The 16,156-nt window shown below is 45.7% G+C and overlaps 1 protein-coding gene across 1 annotated transcript; it reads right to left on the reverse strand.

Annotated features, from left to right (window-relative positions):
* Window positions 1–2,948: 2,948 nt before the first annotated feature.
* Window positions 2,949–3,740, reverse strand: LOC123230619 (tafazzin-like). Its single transcript, XM_044656749.1, has one exon. The coding sequence runs from the start codon at window positions 3,738–3,740 to the stop codon at window positions 2,949–2,951; it is 792 nt and encodes a 263-aa protein (XP_044512684.1).
* Between the last annotated feature and the right edge of the window lie 12,416 nt (window positions 3,741–16,156).

The raw sequence follows: 16,156 nt of genomic DNA on the forward strand, positions 1-16,156 counted from the left end.
CCAGGAAGATCTCCCGGTGTGGATGTGTGCAATTCCCTCATCCATTCACCTAACTCGACAAGTATTTAAAAATTAAGCTCGTCTTATGTGCCAGGTGCTGTGCTAAGCGTTAAGGAGGTCAAAACAGTCCCCGGCCCTCAGGAGTTGGCAATCTAATAGATCATTGTAGTCCCTCCTTGTCCTCAAGGAGTTTATATCCTATTTCCAGAAAATAACCTGCACACAGATAAATGGATGGAAAAATCTATTCCGAGTAAATATCACCGCCCCCAGGCTTACTGTCAAGAGCAAAAGCATGGGTTGGAGTTTGAGCTGTAAAGGGAAAATGACCCTTGTTCAGAGGGCCCAGACCACTGGGGATGGATACCAAAGGAGGACCCTGTATAAGAGCGAGTGTTGGAGTCAGCCCTTAAGGCAACAGTCGGCAACCTTTTTGGCCGTGAGAGCCATAAATGCCTGCGGAAGGAGGAGGATGGAGGCGGAAGGTGCTGGAATATGGGGCGGGGGCTGAAGGGCCCCCCTAGGGCTCTGCCCGGACTGGCTGGTCTGGAGGTGGAGCCAGATATGGCTCGAGAGCCATATGTTGCCAACCCCTGCCTTAAGGGAACCAGTCAAGCTAAGAGGCAGAGTGAGGAAGAGGATGTTCCAGGAATGGGGCACAGTCTAAGCAAAGAACAGGAGGGAGACTCCAGAGGCCAGTTTGGCCAGACTGTGGAGTACAGGAAGGGAAGCAATATTTAATGAGCCTCAAAAGTAAGTTAGAGTCAGATGGTGGAAGAGTTTTAAAAGCCAAAGAAAGAAGGTCATCCTTTGTCCTTGCGGCAATGGGGGCTGTCCTGAGCAGAGGGGGTGCATGGTCAGGCGTCTGTGGCTGCCACTTAGAACTCTAACAGGGTCCGAAAATGTTGTCAATCAATCTGCAGTCAACCAGCTTATTGTTAAGGGCTTGCTATGTGATCAGAAGAGAATCATAACTCCAAAATCCATGAGGGAAGATACTGGTATTTCAGAATCCTCTCCCTTCCCCCAGTAGAGATGGGAACCTTAGGAGATGGAGCATTCCAACAGGCAGACAAGGCCACTGTGTAGGTCTTTAACTATCTTCTCTTGGTTATCAAGAAGAGTCCTGAAGGCGAGGGAGAGGAAGAGCTGGAGCATTCCAAGAAATGGCTCTGGAACTGTTGGCATTTGCTTTTCAAAGACATCAATGCTGTCTCTCTCTCTCTCTCTCTCTTTTAAAAAGTGAAGAAAAAGAAGAAAGAAAGCATTTCATGTTCCCGAATGAAACTGTAAGGCTGAATCTTCTCTTCCTTTCAGAGTGAGCCAAAGCCCTTGAAATTAATGTTCCAAGCCCCTCCTCGAGATGGCTAAACTGGGAAATGGGATCATTAGGTCACTCCCACCAAGGCAGTGCTAACCTTTGGTTCTTCCAAACATAATTGGAGTTCTGGAAAGGAGGGACTCCAGCTCATCATTCAGAACTGGTCCATCAGAAAAATGGCAGTTCCTGAAAAGCTAAGGAAACCAGCTTTTCCTAGACAAGTCACAGAAACCATTGGGCGCCATTGCAATGCCTCTGACATCAGACAACTGAGGTGGACTTCCTACCTCTAACCCTTACTGCTTGGGTGGCCTGGGGCAAGTTATTGAAACCCTCAAGGCCTCCATCTCCTCATCTATAAAATTAGGAGGTTGGACTAGATCACTGGGGTCCAACTCAAATAGAAATGGGGCCACTAAAGGATCCCTAAGGGCCCATATTGACTTAGAAAACTACATGTTAACATCATCTGTGTTCTAGCGTATTTATTTTGCTAAATATTTTCCAATTACATTTGAATCAGCTGTACTTGTGAGTGAATGCGGTGTCTGACCCTCCAGACCGGACGGCTGATGAGGCGCCTTCTGTATCTGCAATTATGATTCCCGTGCACCTACGTGAGCCTTTTTTGTTACCATAATTATGCAAACAGAAGGGGTTTAGACAGATTAAAATATGAATGACAAATATGACATTTATAGAGCACTTTAAAGTTCGCTAATCACTTTGCATTCATTATCTTTTTTGAGACCCTCAACAACCCCATGAAGTGGATGCAACCGCTACTATTGTCTTCATTTGACTGAGGAAACAGAGACACAGAGCTGGTAAATGACTTTCCCAAGGTCACACTGCTTCAACGTGTCCAAAGTGGGCTTGAATCTTTGTCTGACTCTGAAGCCAACTTGCTATTCATTAGGCCTATTTGTGAGGGCTGTTCATTATATATTCACTCTCTATCTGTCTTTTCATTGCCCTCTTCAGTGAATTACTCAGGAGAGATTTTTTGAAGATCTATTTAGACAAAGAGAACTCCAGCAAGCACTAAATAACTGTTTCTCATGTACTTCTCTCCTTCGGGCATGCCTGATTTTATTGGTGTGGTCATTTCTCCCATCAGGACAGATTACAATCCTATTTTTTTTTTGGCACCGACACAGACTTTATTGTTAAAAATCACTAAAAACTCTATAGGCCTTAAGGAGAAAGAGCGAGGCCATTGTGGCCTAGGGGAGGGGAGGGCAGGCAGAGGGCTTTCACCAAGAGCCCCCCCTGCCTCTGTGCCCAGCTCCTGCTCTCCCCAACATTCCTCCTCAGTAGGTTGTTTGGGGGCCCATAAAACCAGGAGGACCAAAGCTCAGATATTGGCTCTTTGGCTCTACTTTGCCTCCCCCCACCTCAAGAGAATCCTGGTCACGAGGGAAAGAGGGCAGAGGGCCCAGCCTGCCTCTCCCTTGCACAGGACCGTCGCGATGCCCCGATTTCGAGATCGCTCCAGGACCGCACGGGGGAAGAAGGCCTTCTCGCCACGCCGGGCCGCGGTCCCAGAAGAGTCTCGCCGCCTGCTCGCCATCCTCCCAAATGGAATGCCCGAGTCCCTCCCGGCGCCCGGCGCTGCCAGGCGGCCCTATTCGCTGAGGGGCTGCAAGCGGTTATGGAGCATTTCCGCCTGCGTCTTCAGGTTCTGAAACTCGTCCTGGATGAAGTCCGTCAGGGCTTTGCGCATCTCCACGGCGGACTTCTCCTCGGCTCGGAGCCGGTCCAGAACGGGCAGGGGGCTGAAGGGCTTGCCCACGAGCACGGTGATTCTCTGCCCCACTCTGGGGAAGTAGGGCGGCACGTTGGGCAGCACGTCGTCCATGCCCACGTGCCAGAGGGGCAGGATGACGGGGTCGAGGTGGCACTCGGCCACCAGGCGCCCGATCCCCCACTTAAAGCGCAGGCATTCCTGGCTCATGTTCACCTTCCCTTCGGGGAAGATGTGCACCCAGTCGCCGTTGTTGAGCTTCTCCAGGATGAAGTCCATCCCCCGCTGGTAGACGCCGTCTCCTCGGCACACGGGCACGCATTTGCCCAGGCTGAAGAAGTGCGAGTGCAGCTCCCTGGTGAAGCAGATGTCCGCGGCCGCCAGCGTCCACCTCATCAGCCGCAGGTTCCAGAAGTGGCGCAGCTTCAGGATCCCCCAGAGGTGCGGGTCATCCATGCACGACTGGTGATTGGAGACGGTGATCAGGGGGGTGCCGGGGTCGCGCTTCTCGATCAGCTCGTACAGCACCTCCTTGTTGTACACGCTGAGGTGGTTCATGTACTTGGTCCAGAAGCAGCTGTAGGTCCCCATGAGGCCCAGGACCGCACTGCTGGCCAGAGTCCAGGACAGGGGAGGCACCGGGGGGAAAGGCCACTTCACCCGCAGGGGCATCTTCCCATGTCCGAGACGGCGTCGATGTCGGCTGCCTGATCGAGGTTCTGCCGGTGAGCTACTGGGCTCCCAGGGCTTCCTCTGCCATCTTCACTGCCAGCCTCCCAACTGCCTGTTCGGGGAGCCCGGGCCGTCCACACTTCTGAGCGAGCTTCGGCCGCCCCGGCTCGGGCTGCTGTCCGGGCCTTCTACTGAAGGGCAGCCCATAGAAGAGCCATCTCTGCGGGTTGTGGACGTTACCCTCTGCTATCGATCGAGCACCTAGGACAGAGCCCCTCGGCACCAAGCCGCCCGGCTCCTAGAGGGAAGGGAGGCCCACACTTTGACCCTCTTCTTGCTTGCTCACACCTTCTTGGGTTTGTTCCACTGAGCCAGTCTTCAGGCACTCAGGATTCTCTCCAAGCCCAGAGAATAGACCATCAGTGGGGGACTTCCCTCGAAGTCCCCCGTGAAGAGACCAGAGCACCATGCCAGTCTTCATATACCCACTACTCACCGTGCTGACAATATCGCAATGAGCTCTTTTCGGTTCTGGACTCGAAGCTCGTTCTTTTTGTATCTGGGATCACTGATCAGTGAAGGCAAATTCAGGATCTAAAGGGACACACAAAGGAATTTTCTTTGTTATTTCAAGTTTGAGTTCTAAATCTTATCATGGGGGCCAAGGCTCCGGCCCCTCACATGTTCCACATCTTCCCGGGTCCTCTCCTCCCCCAGGTAAGCAGTCAAGAGTGGCCTCTTCCAGTTAGGGAAGATTAGACTTCAACCGGCCTCCTTAAATGGCCACACAAGGGGAAAGAGGGAGCTGGGTGGCTCAGTGGATTGAGAGCTGAGCCCAGAGACCAGAGGTGCTGGGTTCCAATCTGCCCTCCGACACGTCCTTGCCACGCGACCCTGAGCAAGTCACTCAACCCCCATTATTGCTAGCCCTTACTGCTTCTCTGCCTTGGAACCAATACATAGTACTGAGTCTAAGATGAAAGGTGAGGGTCTAAAAAGATGCCACAGGGAAAATTGGGACATTAATGCATTGCTGGTGGAGTTGTGAACTGATCCAACCATTCTGGATGGCAATTTGGAACTATGGCCAAAGGGCTTTAAAAGACTATCTGCCTTTTGATCCAGCCATAGCACTGCTTGGTTTATACCCCCAGAGATCATAGGGGAAAAGACTTGTACAAAAATATATATAGCCATGCTCTTTGTGGTGGCAAAAAAAAAAATTGGAAGATGAGACGATGTCCTTCAATTGGGGAATGGCTGAACAAATTGTGGTATCTGTTGGTGATGGAATACTATTGTGCTCAAAGGAATAAAGAATTGGAGGGATTCCATGTGAACTGAAAAGACTTCCAGGAAGTGATGCAGAGTGAAAGGAGCAGAACCAGGAGAACATTGTACACAGAGACTGATACACTGTGGTACAATCGAACATAACAGACTTCTCTACTAGCAGCAATGCAAGGATCCAGAGCAAGGCTGAGGGACTTAACAAGAAAGAAAATATCCACATTCAGAGGAAGAACTGTGGGAGGAGAAACACAGAAGAAAATTGTAGAGAGCCATAAACAAATAATTTGATCTGTAATTCATGTCAGATCCAACTATAACTGATGATTACAACCAATTTTAACTTCTTTCATTATTCAAAGTTTTCCTGTCTAATAAATCATGTTATTTTGAAGAGAAGGGGGATATGCCAGGAGCTATTAAGAGAAATTAGAATCTCAAGTAGATATTTTTATCTGGACCCCCTCAAAAGATCAATACAGACCAGCAGAGTTGTGTATTGGTTTTTCTTCCTATCAGGGTCGAGACGGAGTGGGATATCTAAGATAAAAATCTGAGATTCCTCTTTTGATTCCTTTCATAATTCTCATCTTCCTTCAAAATGCATTATAGTCTTATTGAAAAAGCTTTGGGCTCTCAGCACTCCAGCAGCAGAAGGGGGGCTAACTCTGTTCCCCTTTGACCAAGAACACAGATGGCTGGTACAGTCAAGGTCGAACCCTTGGCAGGGCATTTTGCCCAGAATTAAAGTAAAATAATGAGGCTCAAAAAATTGTTTAATACCATCAAGGCTGAGAACTGCAGAGGTTTTCCAGCCTAACAAGATGTCCCAGGCTTCACTTAAAAATAACATATATAGTTGATAGTTTAGCATAGCTTTTTTATCTACACCTGGAGGCTTCTAAGGCTTTTGTTTTAATTATAGTAAAAATCCTGCTCTCTGTAACTGTGGGGAACTTTCTTGGGCTTTTGGGGGAAGGGGATCTTTAATTTCCTTTATAATAAAGTGGCTACTTCAGTATTTCTTGAAGTACTATGTGCTAACAAGCTGTGCTTCCAATCTGTTTCATTCTTTGTGTCCGACGACCACCCTAGGCCACTCAGATTAGTCTCTGGTTATAGAGCAGGATCTCTATAGAAAAACAACTGCTTGAACACATGGGCTCATGGGGATATTATTGGGGATGTAGACACTAAACAATAACCCTAGTTCAACTATCAATAATATGGAAATAGGTCTTGATCAATGATACATGTAAAACCCAGTGGAACTGCATGTCAGCTATGGTTGGGGGGGGGGTTGGGGAGAGGGAAAGAACATGAAACATGTAACTAAGGGAAAATATTCAAAAATTTAAAAAATGAAATGAAATGAAATGAAATTAATAAAATAAAAAGATGCCACAGGGGTTATGTGGAAAGGGAAGAAAGGCAGCTGTGTTTAGCCTCTCTCAGTGCCCAGCTCACAAATGAAGAGATTTCTCTAGACTTGCAGTGTTACCTGGAATGTGGTGGCAAAAAAAACATTGTCTGCATGAGGAAAACCACCTCAAAATGAGGAGGGAATCAAGCAGCTCCCAGGCTCCATGACTCACAGCCCAAGAAAAGGCTCCTCCAGGATGCAGCTCTACCCAGAGGCTCCCTGCTAAACTGATCCTTGGTCCCCTTCTTGTCTCCACGTTGCGATAGATCTTCCTCTGGTGAGGGAGCACCATCAGTGCTGCCCTTTCTCCGGGACCCAAAGTGGGGCTGAGGGTAGGGGTGAGACAGACAGGCAGATGGCCTGACAGACTCCTCAGTGCCAGCTGGCCTTTGCTCCATATTTTGAGTAAGAGGAGGATAAATCACAGAGGGAAGGCAGGAAAAGGCTTGAGGTGGAAGGGACATTTTCCCTGAGACTCGAATGAAGAGAAGACGTAGAAGCGAGCAGGGAGAGGCCCAGAGAATGGGATGAGCCAGCAAAAACACTCAAAATCAGAAGATGGAACATCAGAGAAGTCGCTGTTCCTGCACCACCAAGGAAGAGGAGGCAAATAAGTCTGAACAGGGCTAGAAAGTTGGGGTGGGGCAAGTAACGGAGGGTTTTAAAAGTCCAACAGAGGATTATCTATTTGATCCCAAAGGTAATAGGGAGCTGCTGGAGTTTATTGAGTAAGGAGGTGACACGGTCAGACAGAGGTTAGGAAGGTTAATTAGACAGGGTGTCCCAAGGACGTCTGGAAGTCAAAGTAGAGTGGAGAGACATTGGTGGCTGGCAGGACCCTCAGCAGGCCAATGCAATAGTCTGGACCTGAAGTGCCAAGGCCCTGACCCACGGGACAGAGTTCCTCTCGGCTGAGCAGAGGCTGGACAATCATCTGCCAGAGAGGTTCTATGAAGGATCCTTGTGGCGTATGGGTTAGACTGGATGGACGGCCAACTGGGGTCTCTTCCAACTCTCAAACCACATTTCTCTGAATCTCTCAGTGCTCCCAGGTGGCTTTCTAGGCTCAGCTGTAAGTTGTGTCAAAATGCATTGATGGAGGAGAGAATTTCCACACTAGGAGATCCCAAAGGGATGAAATCACAAATCAGGGCCAAAACAAACAAGGTTTTTGTGGGACTCTCCAAGGCTTTAGGATGAGGTGCTAAAATGCAAGGGAGGCTGGCTGGGTATATTCGGGTTTGATCCCCCAAAACGTGTATGAGGAAAAGTTCTAGGCATGTGGGTATAGCTTTCTTTTTTTATTTTTATTTTATTTTATTTTATTTTATTTTAAAATGCTTAACTTACGTGCACTGGCTCCTAGGTGGAAGAGTGGTAAGGGTGGGCAATGGGGGTCAAGTGACTTGCCCAGGGTGATACAGCTGGGAAGTGTCTGAGGCCAAATTTGAACCCAGGACCTCCCATCTCTAGGCCTGACTCTCACTCCACTGAGTTACCCAGCTGCCCCCTGGTATATCTTTCTTAAGAGGCCATACATGGACTAGACGGGAGATATCTAGGTATCTAGTAGATTGGGGATGTAGACACTAAACAATCACCCCTGTGCAACTATCAATAATACGGAAATAGGTCTTGATCAATTATACATGTAAAACCTATTAGAACTGCGTGTCAGCTGGGGGGGGGTTGGGGAGAGGGAAAGAACATAAATCATGTAACCATGGGAAAATATTCTAAATAAAAAAATAATAAACTAATTTAAAAAAAAGAAGTTAAGCAACTTGTCAGGGTCACACAGCCAGCAAGTATCTGAGGCTGTATCTGAACTCAGGTCTTCCTGACTCTGGGCCCAGAGCAGAAAGCTGCCTCGAGGCCCTGTGGGGTTATTGCCCAGAATCACATACCAAGTACATGGGATTACAGAGTTAGGGCTGGAAGGAACCTCAGAGAACACGGATGATCGTGACAGTGATGTAGACATTGATGAAGATGATGAAGATGGGGATGATGAATAGCATTTTACAGAGCTTTACTTGGGTTGTTTCTTGAGGTTCTCATAACAGCCCAGAGTGGCAAATGCAATGATCATCTCCATTTTACAGATAGGGAAACTGAGGCAGGGGGAGATGAAAGGGACTTGCCCAGAGTCACACAGCTAATGAGGATCCCAGGTAGAACTGAAACTTGCCTCCTTCTGACTCACTTGATCAGCTACGAAGCCAAGCTTTAAGCCCCTGCCCTCGATGGGCTCACTCTCTACTAGAAGATGGAGCTAAATGTGAAATGAGTTTTACGATCACGTCAGACACCGCGTCCATGTCCACAGCTGGGGGAACCTGGAAAGGGCTCTGGAAGGGTGCTGGGCTTTGGAGGGACCTCAAGGTGCCCACAGAGGAAGGCGCTCTAGGCACGGGCACAGGCACCTACGAGGAAGAGCAAACGGGCCACTTGGCCGGGACGTTCAGTCCGCAGAGGGCTGGGCATGGTGTCTGGAAAGATCTTCGGAAGCCCTCGGCGATGGGTTTCCATGACAAACAAGAATTTCTATTTTCTCCGAGAAGCCCGGGGAAGACACCGGAGCTCCATGAGCGGGGCAGGCAGCAAGGAAGTCAGGCCTCAGCTCTAGGAATCTCAGCTTGGCAGCCCCGGGGAGCGGAGCCTGGGGGCAGGGACTGAGGCCCAAGCCGAGGAGGGCTCAGGTGGCTGCGATGAGAAAAGCAGAGATCTGAGAACGATCCAGCGATGAAGCCTTCGTGATGTGGACATCATGTGTCCCCCCCACACACACACACACCCCAGAAGGAAGCAGCCAAGGAAGGCATCAAGAAAGCGAGACCATCGTCAGGGGAATAAACCAAAGGGCGTTTGCAGCCTGCTGGGATCCGATCAGAACCGGCCCCTGCCCATCCCACCGTGAAGAAATGGTACGAAACACGACCCCCAAAGATGATATCATGGAGCTATAACGGCCCTTAAATTAAAACCATCTCTCCGTCCGTGTTTCACAAAAAGCTTTTCAACAACGACGACAAAGAATTAAAGATCCAATTTGAATCAGAACAAATTTGACAATGTTTAATCACCGGAGAGGGGCTGGAGGGGCTGATGCCCACAGCCCTATCCAGTTTAAGGTCCTTTGAGTTTATTCTCCTGGGCGGGGGGGAGGGGGGTGTTCTTGGGCTCAAATGTTACCATATCAAATGAAAAAAAACTTTTTTCCCTATAAGGGGGTCGCTATTTTTCTTTACTATTTCTCCCTTAAGGAATAATGAAGAAAAATGCTGGCGTTCACTTCCTTTTTTCTTCCTCTCCTATAAAGGAAAAATAGACCTTGGAAGTCCCATCAGGCATCTTGGAAACGGAACAAGGCCATAATGACTCCGCCAAGCAGCCTGGGAATGGAAAAGAAGTTTACCAAGAATGTGTGGAGACAGTCTCACAGTTGTGTTAGAACATCGGAAGGAGCATTTATGGGATGGGAGAGGCCCTGAGGCCCCCGGGGAGCAGCCGAGGCCTCTATTAGCCTAGGCATTTGTTTTAAATATATACATTTAATGAGGTCATTTGTTTCCCACAGGTTAAATCAAACCTAGTCATTCATCATCTCCGATATGCAGAAGAGAGGGAGAGCGGGAAAGACGACCTAAAATAACAGGCCCTTCTCCAAGGTGTGATTTCTCTTCCCTGCATTTGCACAGACTCCCATATTTCTTTCAGCAATGATAAAGATAGACTGGGCCATCATCAATTAAAGTAGCAGAATCGTCCTTCCCTTCACTATTTTGTCCAGTTATTTCTTCTTGATTTATTGTTTCAAGTTGTGTTTATATTTTGGACATAATGTACCATTTCCAATAATGGCTCCCTCCCGATGAGAGTCATCCCTAATAACAGGGAGAAGGGCAAAAAGCCAGGCAGCAAAACTAACTAACACGTCACCCAGGTCTGATAGTACAGGACAGTCTACTTCTGCACCCACAATCCACTGCTTCCATAAAGAAGAGGGAGGCAAATTCTCTTTGGGCCAAGCTTGTGTTATTATAATTTTGCAACATTCAGTATCAATGGTCAAGGAAATTCTCATTAATTATTCTCATAGACCCTCACCCAGGCAGGAGAATAAGGCAGTTCATGAATCAGAAACCCAGCCTCCCTCTCCTCCACTATATCACAGGATATAAACTTGACCTTTCCCCACAACCCACTGGGAACTGTGGATGCCAGCCCAGTTCTCACTGGGTCAAGAATAGCAGCAAAGACCTTCTTTCAGTTCAAGGCAACAGCCATGTGATCTTCTTTTTTCAAAGCCCTCAAAGAAATTATCCATCCTTCCTCAAGAAACCAAAGTTTGTTCCTCTGAAGGTGTCTCAGCATCTTTGCCTCTAACCATTCTCTAGTCCAAGAGTTCTTCATCTTGTTTTGGCCATGGGACCCTTGATCAGTCAGTCCGGAGAAGCCCAAAGACCCTTTCAGACTGATTTCTCATCACTTCTCACAAACTGTATATCCTAGCCAAACTGGCCAACTCTTCATACATAACATCCATCTCCCACTTCCATTCCTTGGAAAAGATGGTCAACTATGATTAGAAAGAGGTCCTTCCTCATCTTCACATCTCCACCCCCCGCCTTCCCTAAAATCCTCCCTTTCTCCCCTTGCCCAACTCCTATGTCCAGATTGGCCCATCTTTCCAAGGGTCACTCCCTTATCCCTTTTATTTTTTATTCCAGCCACCTTTCCCCAAATCCTTTCTTTATGCTCCAACTGTGCCCTCCTACTTCTTGATTCCCTTATCCCCTTACCTTACCCCCCACTTCTTGATATGTACTCCCCTCTAGGTATCCCTTCCTTTTCTTACCCCCCCTTGTTCTCCTTTCTCTTCTCACTCTCCCTATTCCCATCCTACTTCCCTCCTGTTTCTCTGTACTTTAAAGAAAAATTTTACCCTTCTAATTGTGTATGTTGTTCTGTCTTTATCAAAGATCTAATGAGACTTGGGTTCTAGTACTTACAGCCCTCTACCTCCTATACCCTTCTCCATGGCAGTTCCTCTACTCATTCTTCCTCCATATGAAATAGTCATTCCATCCTGCCTCCTCCTGGTCTATTCCACTACAATTTCAGCTCATTCCATTCCATTCCCTGAACCTTGGGTCTTCCATCCATACTTGGCCCCCTTGAAAATACCCAGGCAATGATGCCTTTCCCAGGGGCCATAGATAACGTTTTTCTGTATCAGAATCAAATAATTTGACTTTTGGGGTTGCTTATGATTAGTCTTTCATTACTTTTCTTTGTTTCTTATAGATCAAATTTTCTTCTGAGTTTTGGGTTTTTCTCCAGGAATAGTTAAAACTCTTTTAATTCATTAAACATCCATTTTTTTTCCTTTTATAATTATATTCATCTTTGCTGGATGCTTTTCTTGGTTGTAAGCCCAGTTTTTTTGTTCTGCAAAATGCTGTGTTGCATGTCCTTTGTTCTTTTAATACTATGGCTACTAAGTCTTATGTTATTCTTCCTATAGCTCCACAGTATTTAAATTTTTTTCTTGTTTATAGTATTTTCTCCTTAACTTGGGGGCCACAGAACTTAGCGATGATATCCCAGTGCATTTTCATCTTTGGGTCTCTATGAAGTAGTGATCAGTTGATTCTTTCAATTTCTATTTTATTCTCTGTTTTGAAAATTTCTGGGCAGTTTTCCTTGATGATTTCTTGGAGCGTGGTGTCTAAACTCTTTTTTACTGTAATTTCCCAGGAGTCCAACTATTCTCAAATTGTCTATCCTTAATCTATTTTCGAGGTCAGTTGTTTTTATTATGTTTCATATTCTTTTCTATTATTTCATTCTTTTGATTTTACTTTATTATTTCTTGTTGTCTTAGGGAATCATTAGCTTCTCCTTGTCCAGTGCTAATTCTTAATACACTATTTTATTCCATAAGCTTCTGGATCTCTTTTTTCCATTTTGGTGATCTTTCTTTCAAATCTTGATTTCCTTGCATTGCTCTTATTTTTTTCCTAATTTTCCCTCTGCCTCTCTCATTTAGTTTCTGAGGTTCTTTTTAAGCTCTTCCAAAAGCTCTTTTTGAGCTTGTGGCCATTTAATGTATTTCTTTGTTGTTTTTGAAGTAGGTGTTTTTACTTTGCTGTCCTCTGAAATTGAACCAAGATCTTTTTGGTCCCCATAATAGCTATTAATAGTTGGGTTCTTACTCCTTTGTTTGCCCATTTTTATTTATTTTTAATTTTAGGGGCCAGCCAATAGGCTTAACTATTGGTTTTTTTTCTGGAGTTCCAAGGTTCTATTGTGCTGATGTCCGTTATTTCAGGTTTCAGGATTTGAGTGTATGTTTTTTCCTGGGTTCTATTTAGTTGTTCCAGTTTTTATAATCCAGTTTTATAGACCTGGTCCCCAACCCCACCCCCTCAAGCCCCTATCCTTGATTGACTTCAGGTACTCCAACAACAAGAGCCCCAAGCAATTCTGCTACTCAACTGAAAGCAGCCAGTCCACCTGCCCTGTGGGAACAGAGACTCTACTCTCCTGAGAATGAGCACAGCTGATAGGATTCCAAATACTCTCCAGTGCCTGCTTCTTCCTCACTATCTCTCATCTATAGCCAAAGCCCCAGACAGAGCAGGTGTCTTGTCCTCATTCCTCCAGCCTCCTAAGTCCCTCCCCTTTGTTAGCAATGAGGCTTGAGTTCCTGCCCCTAGGGCCTGAGGCCCACTCCTTCATTTCCCAGCCATGGGCTAGCCATTATCTCCTGAGCCAAGGCTACAGCAAACACAGTTGCTCCCAAGGCCCTCTGTCTGAGGATTCAGATACCAGTGGTATTCTTGGGGATGCAGGCTCCTTCAGCTCAGGATACAAAGTGAGGTTGCTGATCCTGGCCTCCTGGGCTGCTTTGTTGATTCCCTCTATTTGTTCTGTTCCTGCCCGCAGGGCCTATGATGGTGGGAATGAGGTCAGAGAAGTTAAAAACCTTTCTCTCTAATTGTCCTTGGCTGTTCAACTGTAGTTCAGACTCTTATCTGTTCTTGCTCCTTTAAACGTTGATTTTATGGAATTATTTTTGGTTTGTGGCGCAGGAGTAGAGAAGGGGTTAGGAGGGCAAGAAAGCTTCAGATCCATATTCCCTGGACCTGTAGATTCTTAATAAATGTTTATGAATGAATCAAAGTCTGAATAAATCAATGAATACTAGAAAATATATCACAACAGACAAAAGCCTAATGAGTTTGGGGGTAGGAACAGTGGTCAGGTTAGCAGAGCTTTATAAAACAAAATAACTATTCCCTTCAGCCCAGACTATTTAGAGACCCTGTAAATAAGGGAATTGCTACTCTGGACTGGATGATGATTCCAAATCAATGGCAAAAAGATGATATCACAGAAAGCTTCAGATTGGACCAGAACATATATTTTGCTACAAAAGGTGATACTCCTTCAAAAGGTATCTAAGCAATAGTGTTCATATTGTATATATTGTTCTCCAGGTTCTGCTCATTTCATTCTGCATCAGTTCATACAAGTTTTCCAAGGTTTCTCTGAAATCCTCCTTTTCCCTCATTTCTTATAGCACAATAGTATCACCATCTTTTTATGCGCCATATTCTGCCTGCCTTTCCCAAATTGATGGGTGTCCCTTTAGTGTTCAATTCTTTGACACCGCAAAGGGAGCTGCTATGAATATATCTGTACATATGGACACCTTTCCTCTTTCTTTGAACTCTCTGGGTTATCGGTCTGGTCATCCTGTCCACCTCCTGAGAGAGAGATGATAAGCTCCAATGTAGATGACGTAAGTATAGGTCACATAACGGATGATGCAGAGTGAGACAAACAGTTTTAGACATGGGAATTTGTTCTACTTGATAAAGTAAATTTGTTTCAAGTTTTGTTTTTCCTTTTTTTCCCAATCATGAGGTGGCATGGAAGGAGTGAAAACAAATGCTTGTCAATTTTAAAATGTTATATAAAAAATTTTTAAAGGCAAATTAACAAGCCCCTGGGACAGTGTAGTTTAAATCCCAGCCTAAAGAAACTTAAATCTATAGAGACTTCCATTAGGGTGTAAGGGTGAAAAGGGGTTTTATGGGTTCGATATATTAAAGATGGTCACCAGAGGATTGAACTATTATCAATCCTCAATTAAGAATAATCTCAAATCAAAATTTACTTTTATGGAAGTTTATTTACATTAGAGAAGAGAGAGAGGAAGAAAATAAGACTCTATCTCACTAATTAATCCAGGTAGATCTTAACCCTCAGCCAAGGCCCAGAGGTGAATGGAGCAAACTTCATTCACAGAGTCTATAAAAGGAAGTTTCTTAATAGAAGTTCAGGAAGATTCAGTCTTTAAACTCACCACGTGGAACAGTCTCAGTCACGAACCAGCAAAGCTCCCTCAGGTCCCCTTCACCAAACCAGAAGCACCCTCACTCACTCAAATCCCTCTTTTAAAGGGGTCACGTATGCTTCACTTCCAGTGCCTTCCCCTAGCCTGCGTGTCCAATCACAATAGATGCTTTCTCATAGAAAGCATAGGGGGCGGTCAGTTGATTCTGATTCGTTACTCACTCTAGCACATGTGGGTTAGGACCTCCCAGAATTGGAAGGTGCTCTCACCTTTGGTGATTAAATCTAAAGATGGGCAGTATAGACTTAATCTAATTATCACAATACCCCTGTGATCATTTGGGAGACTGGTCTCCCCAATTGATCATTTGACAAAATCATCTTGTATCCCCCTAAAGTTCTAAGGCTAGCTAAAGTAAAGGTAACCAGCCACGGCAAACCACAACCATTTAATCCTCACAAAAAGAGATGAAAAGCCCTTAATTTATCAATATTCTAACCATATCTTCTATTCTCACTCTTAGGATTCACACATGAGAAAACTTACCCAAGAGCCTCGAAAAGCTGCTCTTCATTCTAATTCATTGTCTTAAAGTCAGTTCCACAATGAGAGAGCAAATGGTAAAGTCCCAGAGACCACAAGAATCCCACCCAGAAATCCATAAAGAGCTTGTCATGAAACCCATAGTGATAGAGACAGAAATAGAAGAACAGAAAAATTATATCAGATTCTGCAAGTTCAATAGTCAAGGAATCTCCTCTAAATGAGCTGGTGGAGGCTCTGTGTGCTATCCATTTTGTAGCTGAGGAAATTGAAGCAGACAGGGCTTTGAGTTACTTGTCCAGAGTCACTCAACTGGTAATCTGAGGCTGGATCTGAACTCAATTCTTCTTGAGTCTGGGCCCAGCCCTCTATCCACTGTACCATCTAGCTATCTTGGTGGTCTGGGTTCTGAAAATACTGGAGAACACATTATCTTTCTTTCCAAAGCCTCTCCTATGTGATGACAGAGTGTAAACATTACTTCATGGAAACATCATTTCAATCATAGATTGAACACTACTCAAGGAAAAGCCATCTCTCTCACCGCCCTTGATTGGCCATCATGTACAAGTCCTCCACTTCCATGTTCATAAACTCTGAAACTCCTTTATCTCATCACAATCTGTTATCCTGCCACCTCACCCTCTGCCTTACAACCCTAACATTCTTGGTCTTCACTGTGACCTCCAGTCCCTCCACTCTCACTTTCCCAGACCATCTGATTACTCTTTCCTCCCTTCCCCATCTGGACCTTGGCTGAAGCAGTTTAACTCGACATTGTCCTCTTCT

This window comes from Gracilinanus agilis, chromosome 1, assembly GCF_016433145.1.
Source record: "Gracilinanus agilis isolate LMUSP501 chromosome 1, AgileGrace, whole genome shotgun sequence".
Classification (NCBI taxonomy): Eukaryota; Metazoa; Chordata; class Mammalia; order Didelphimorphia; family Didelphidae; genus Gracilinanus; species Gracilinanus agilis.

Bases quoted from the DNA above. Each gene is read 5' to 3' on its own strand.
- LOC123230619 (XM_044656749.1), bottom strand. From the start codon at position 3,740: ATGCCCCTGCGGGTGAAGTGGCCTTTCCCCCCGGTGCCTCCCCTGTCC.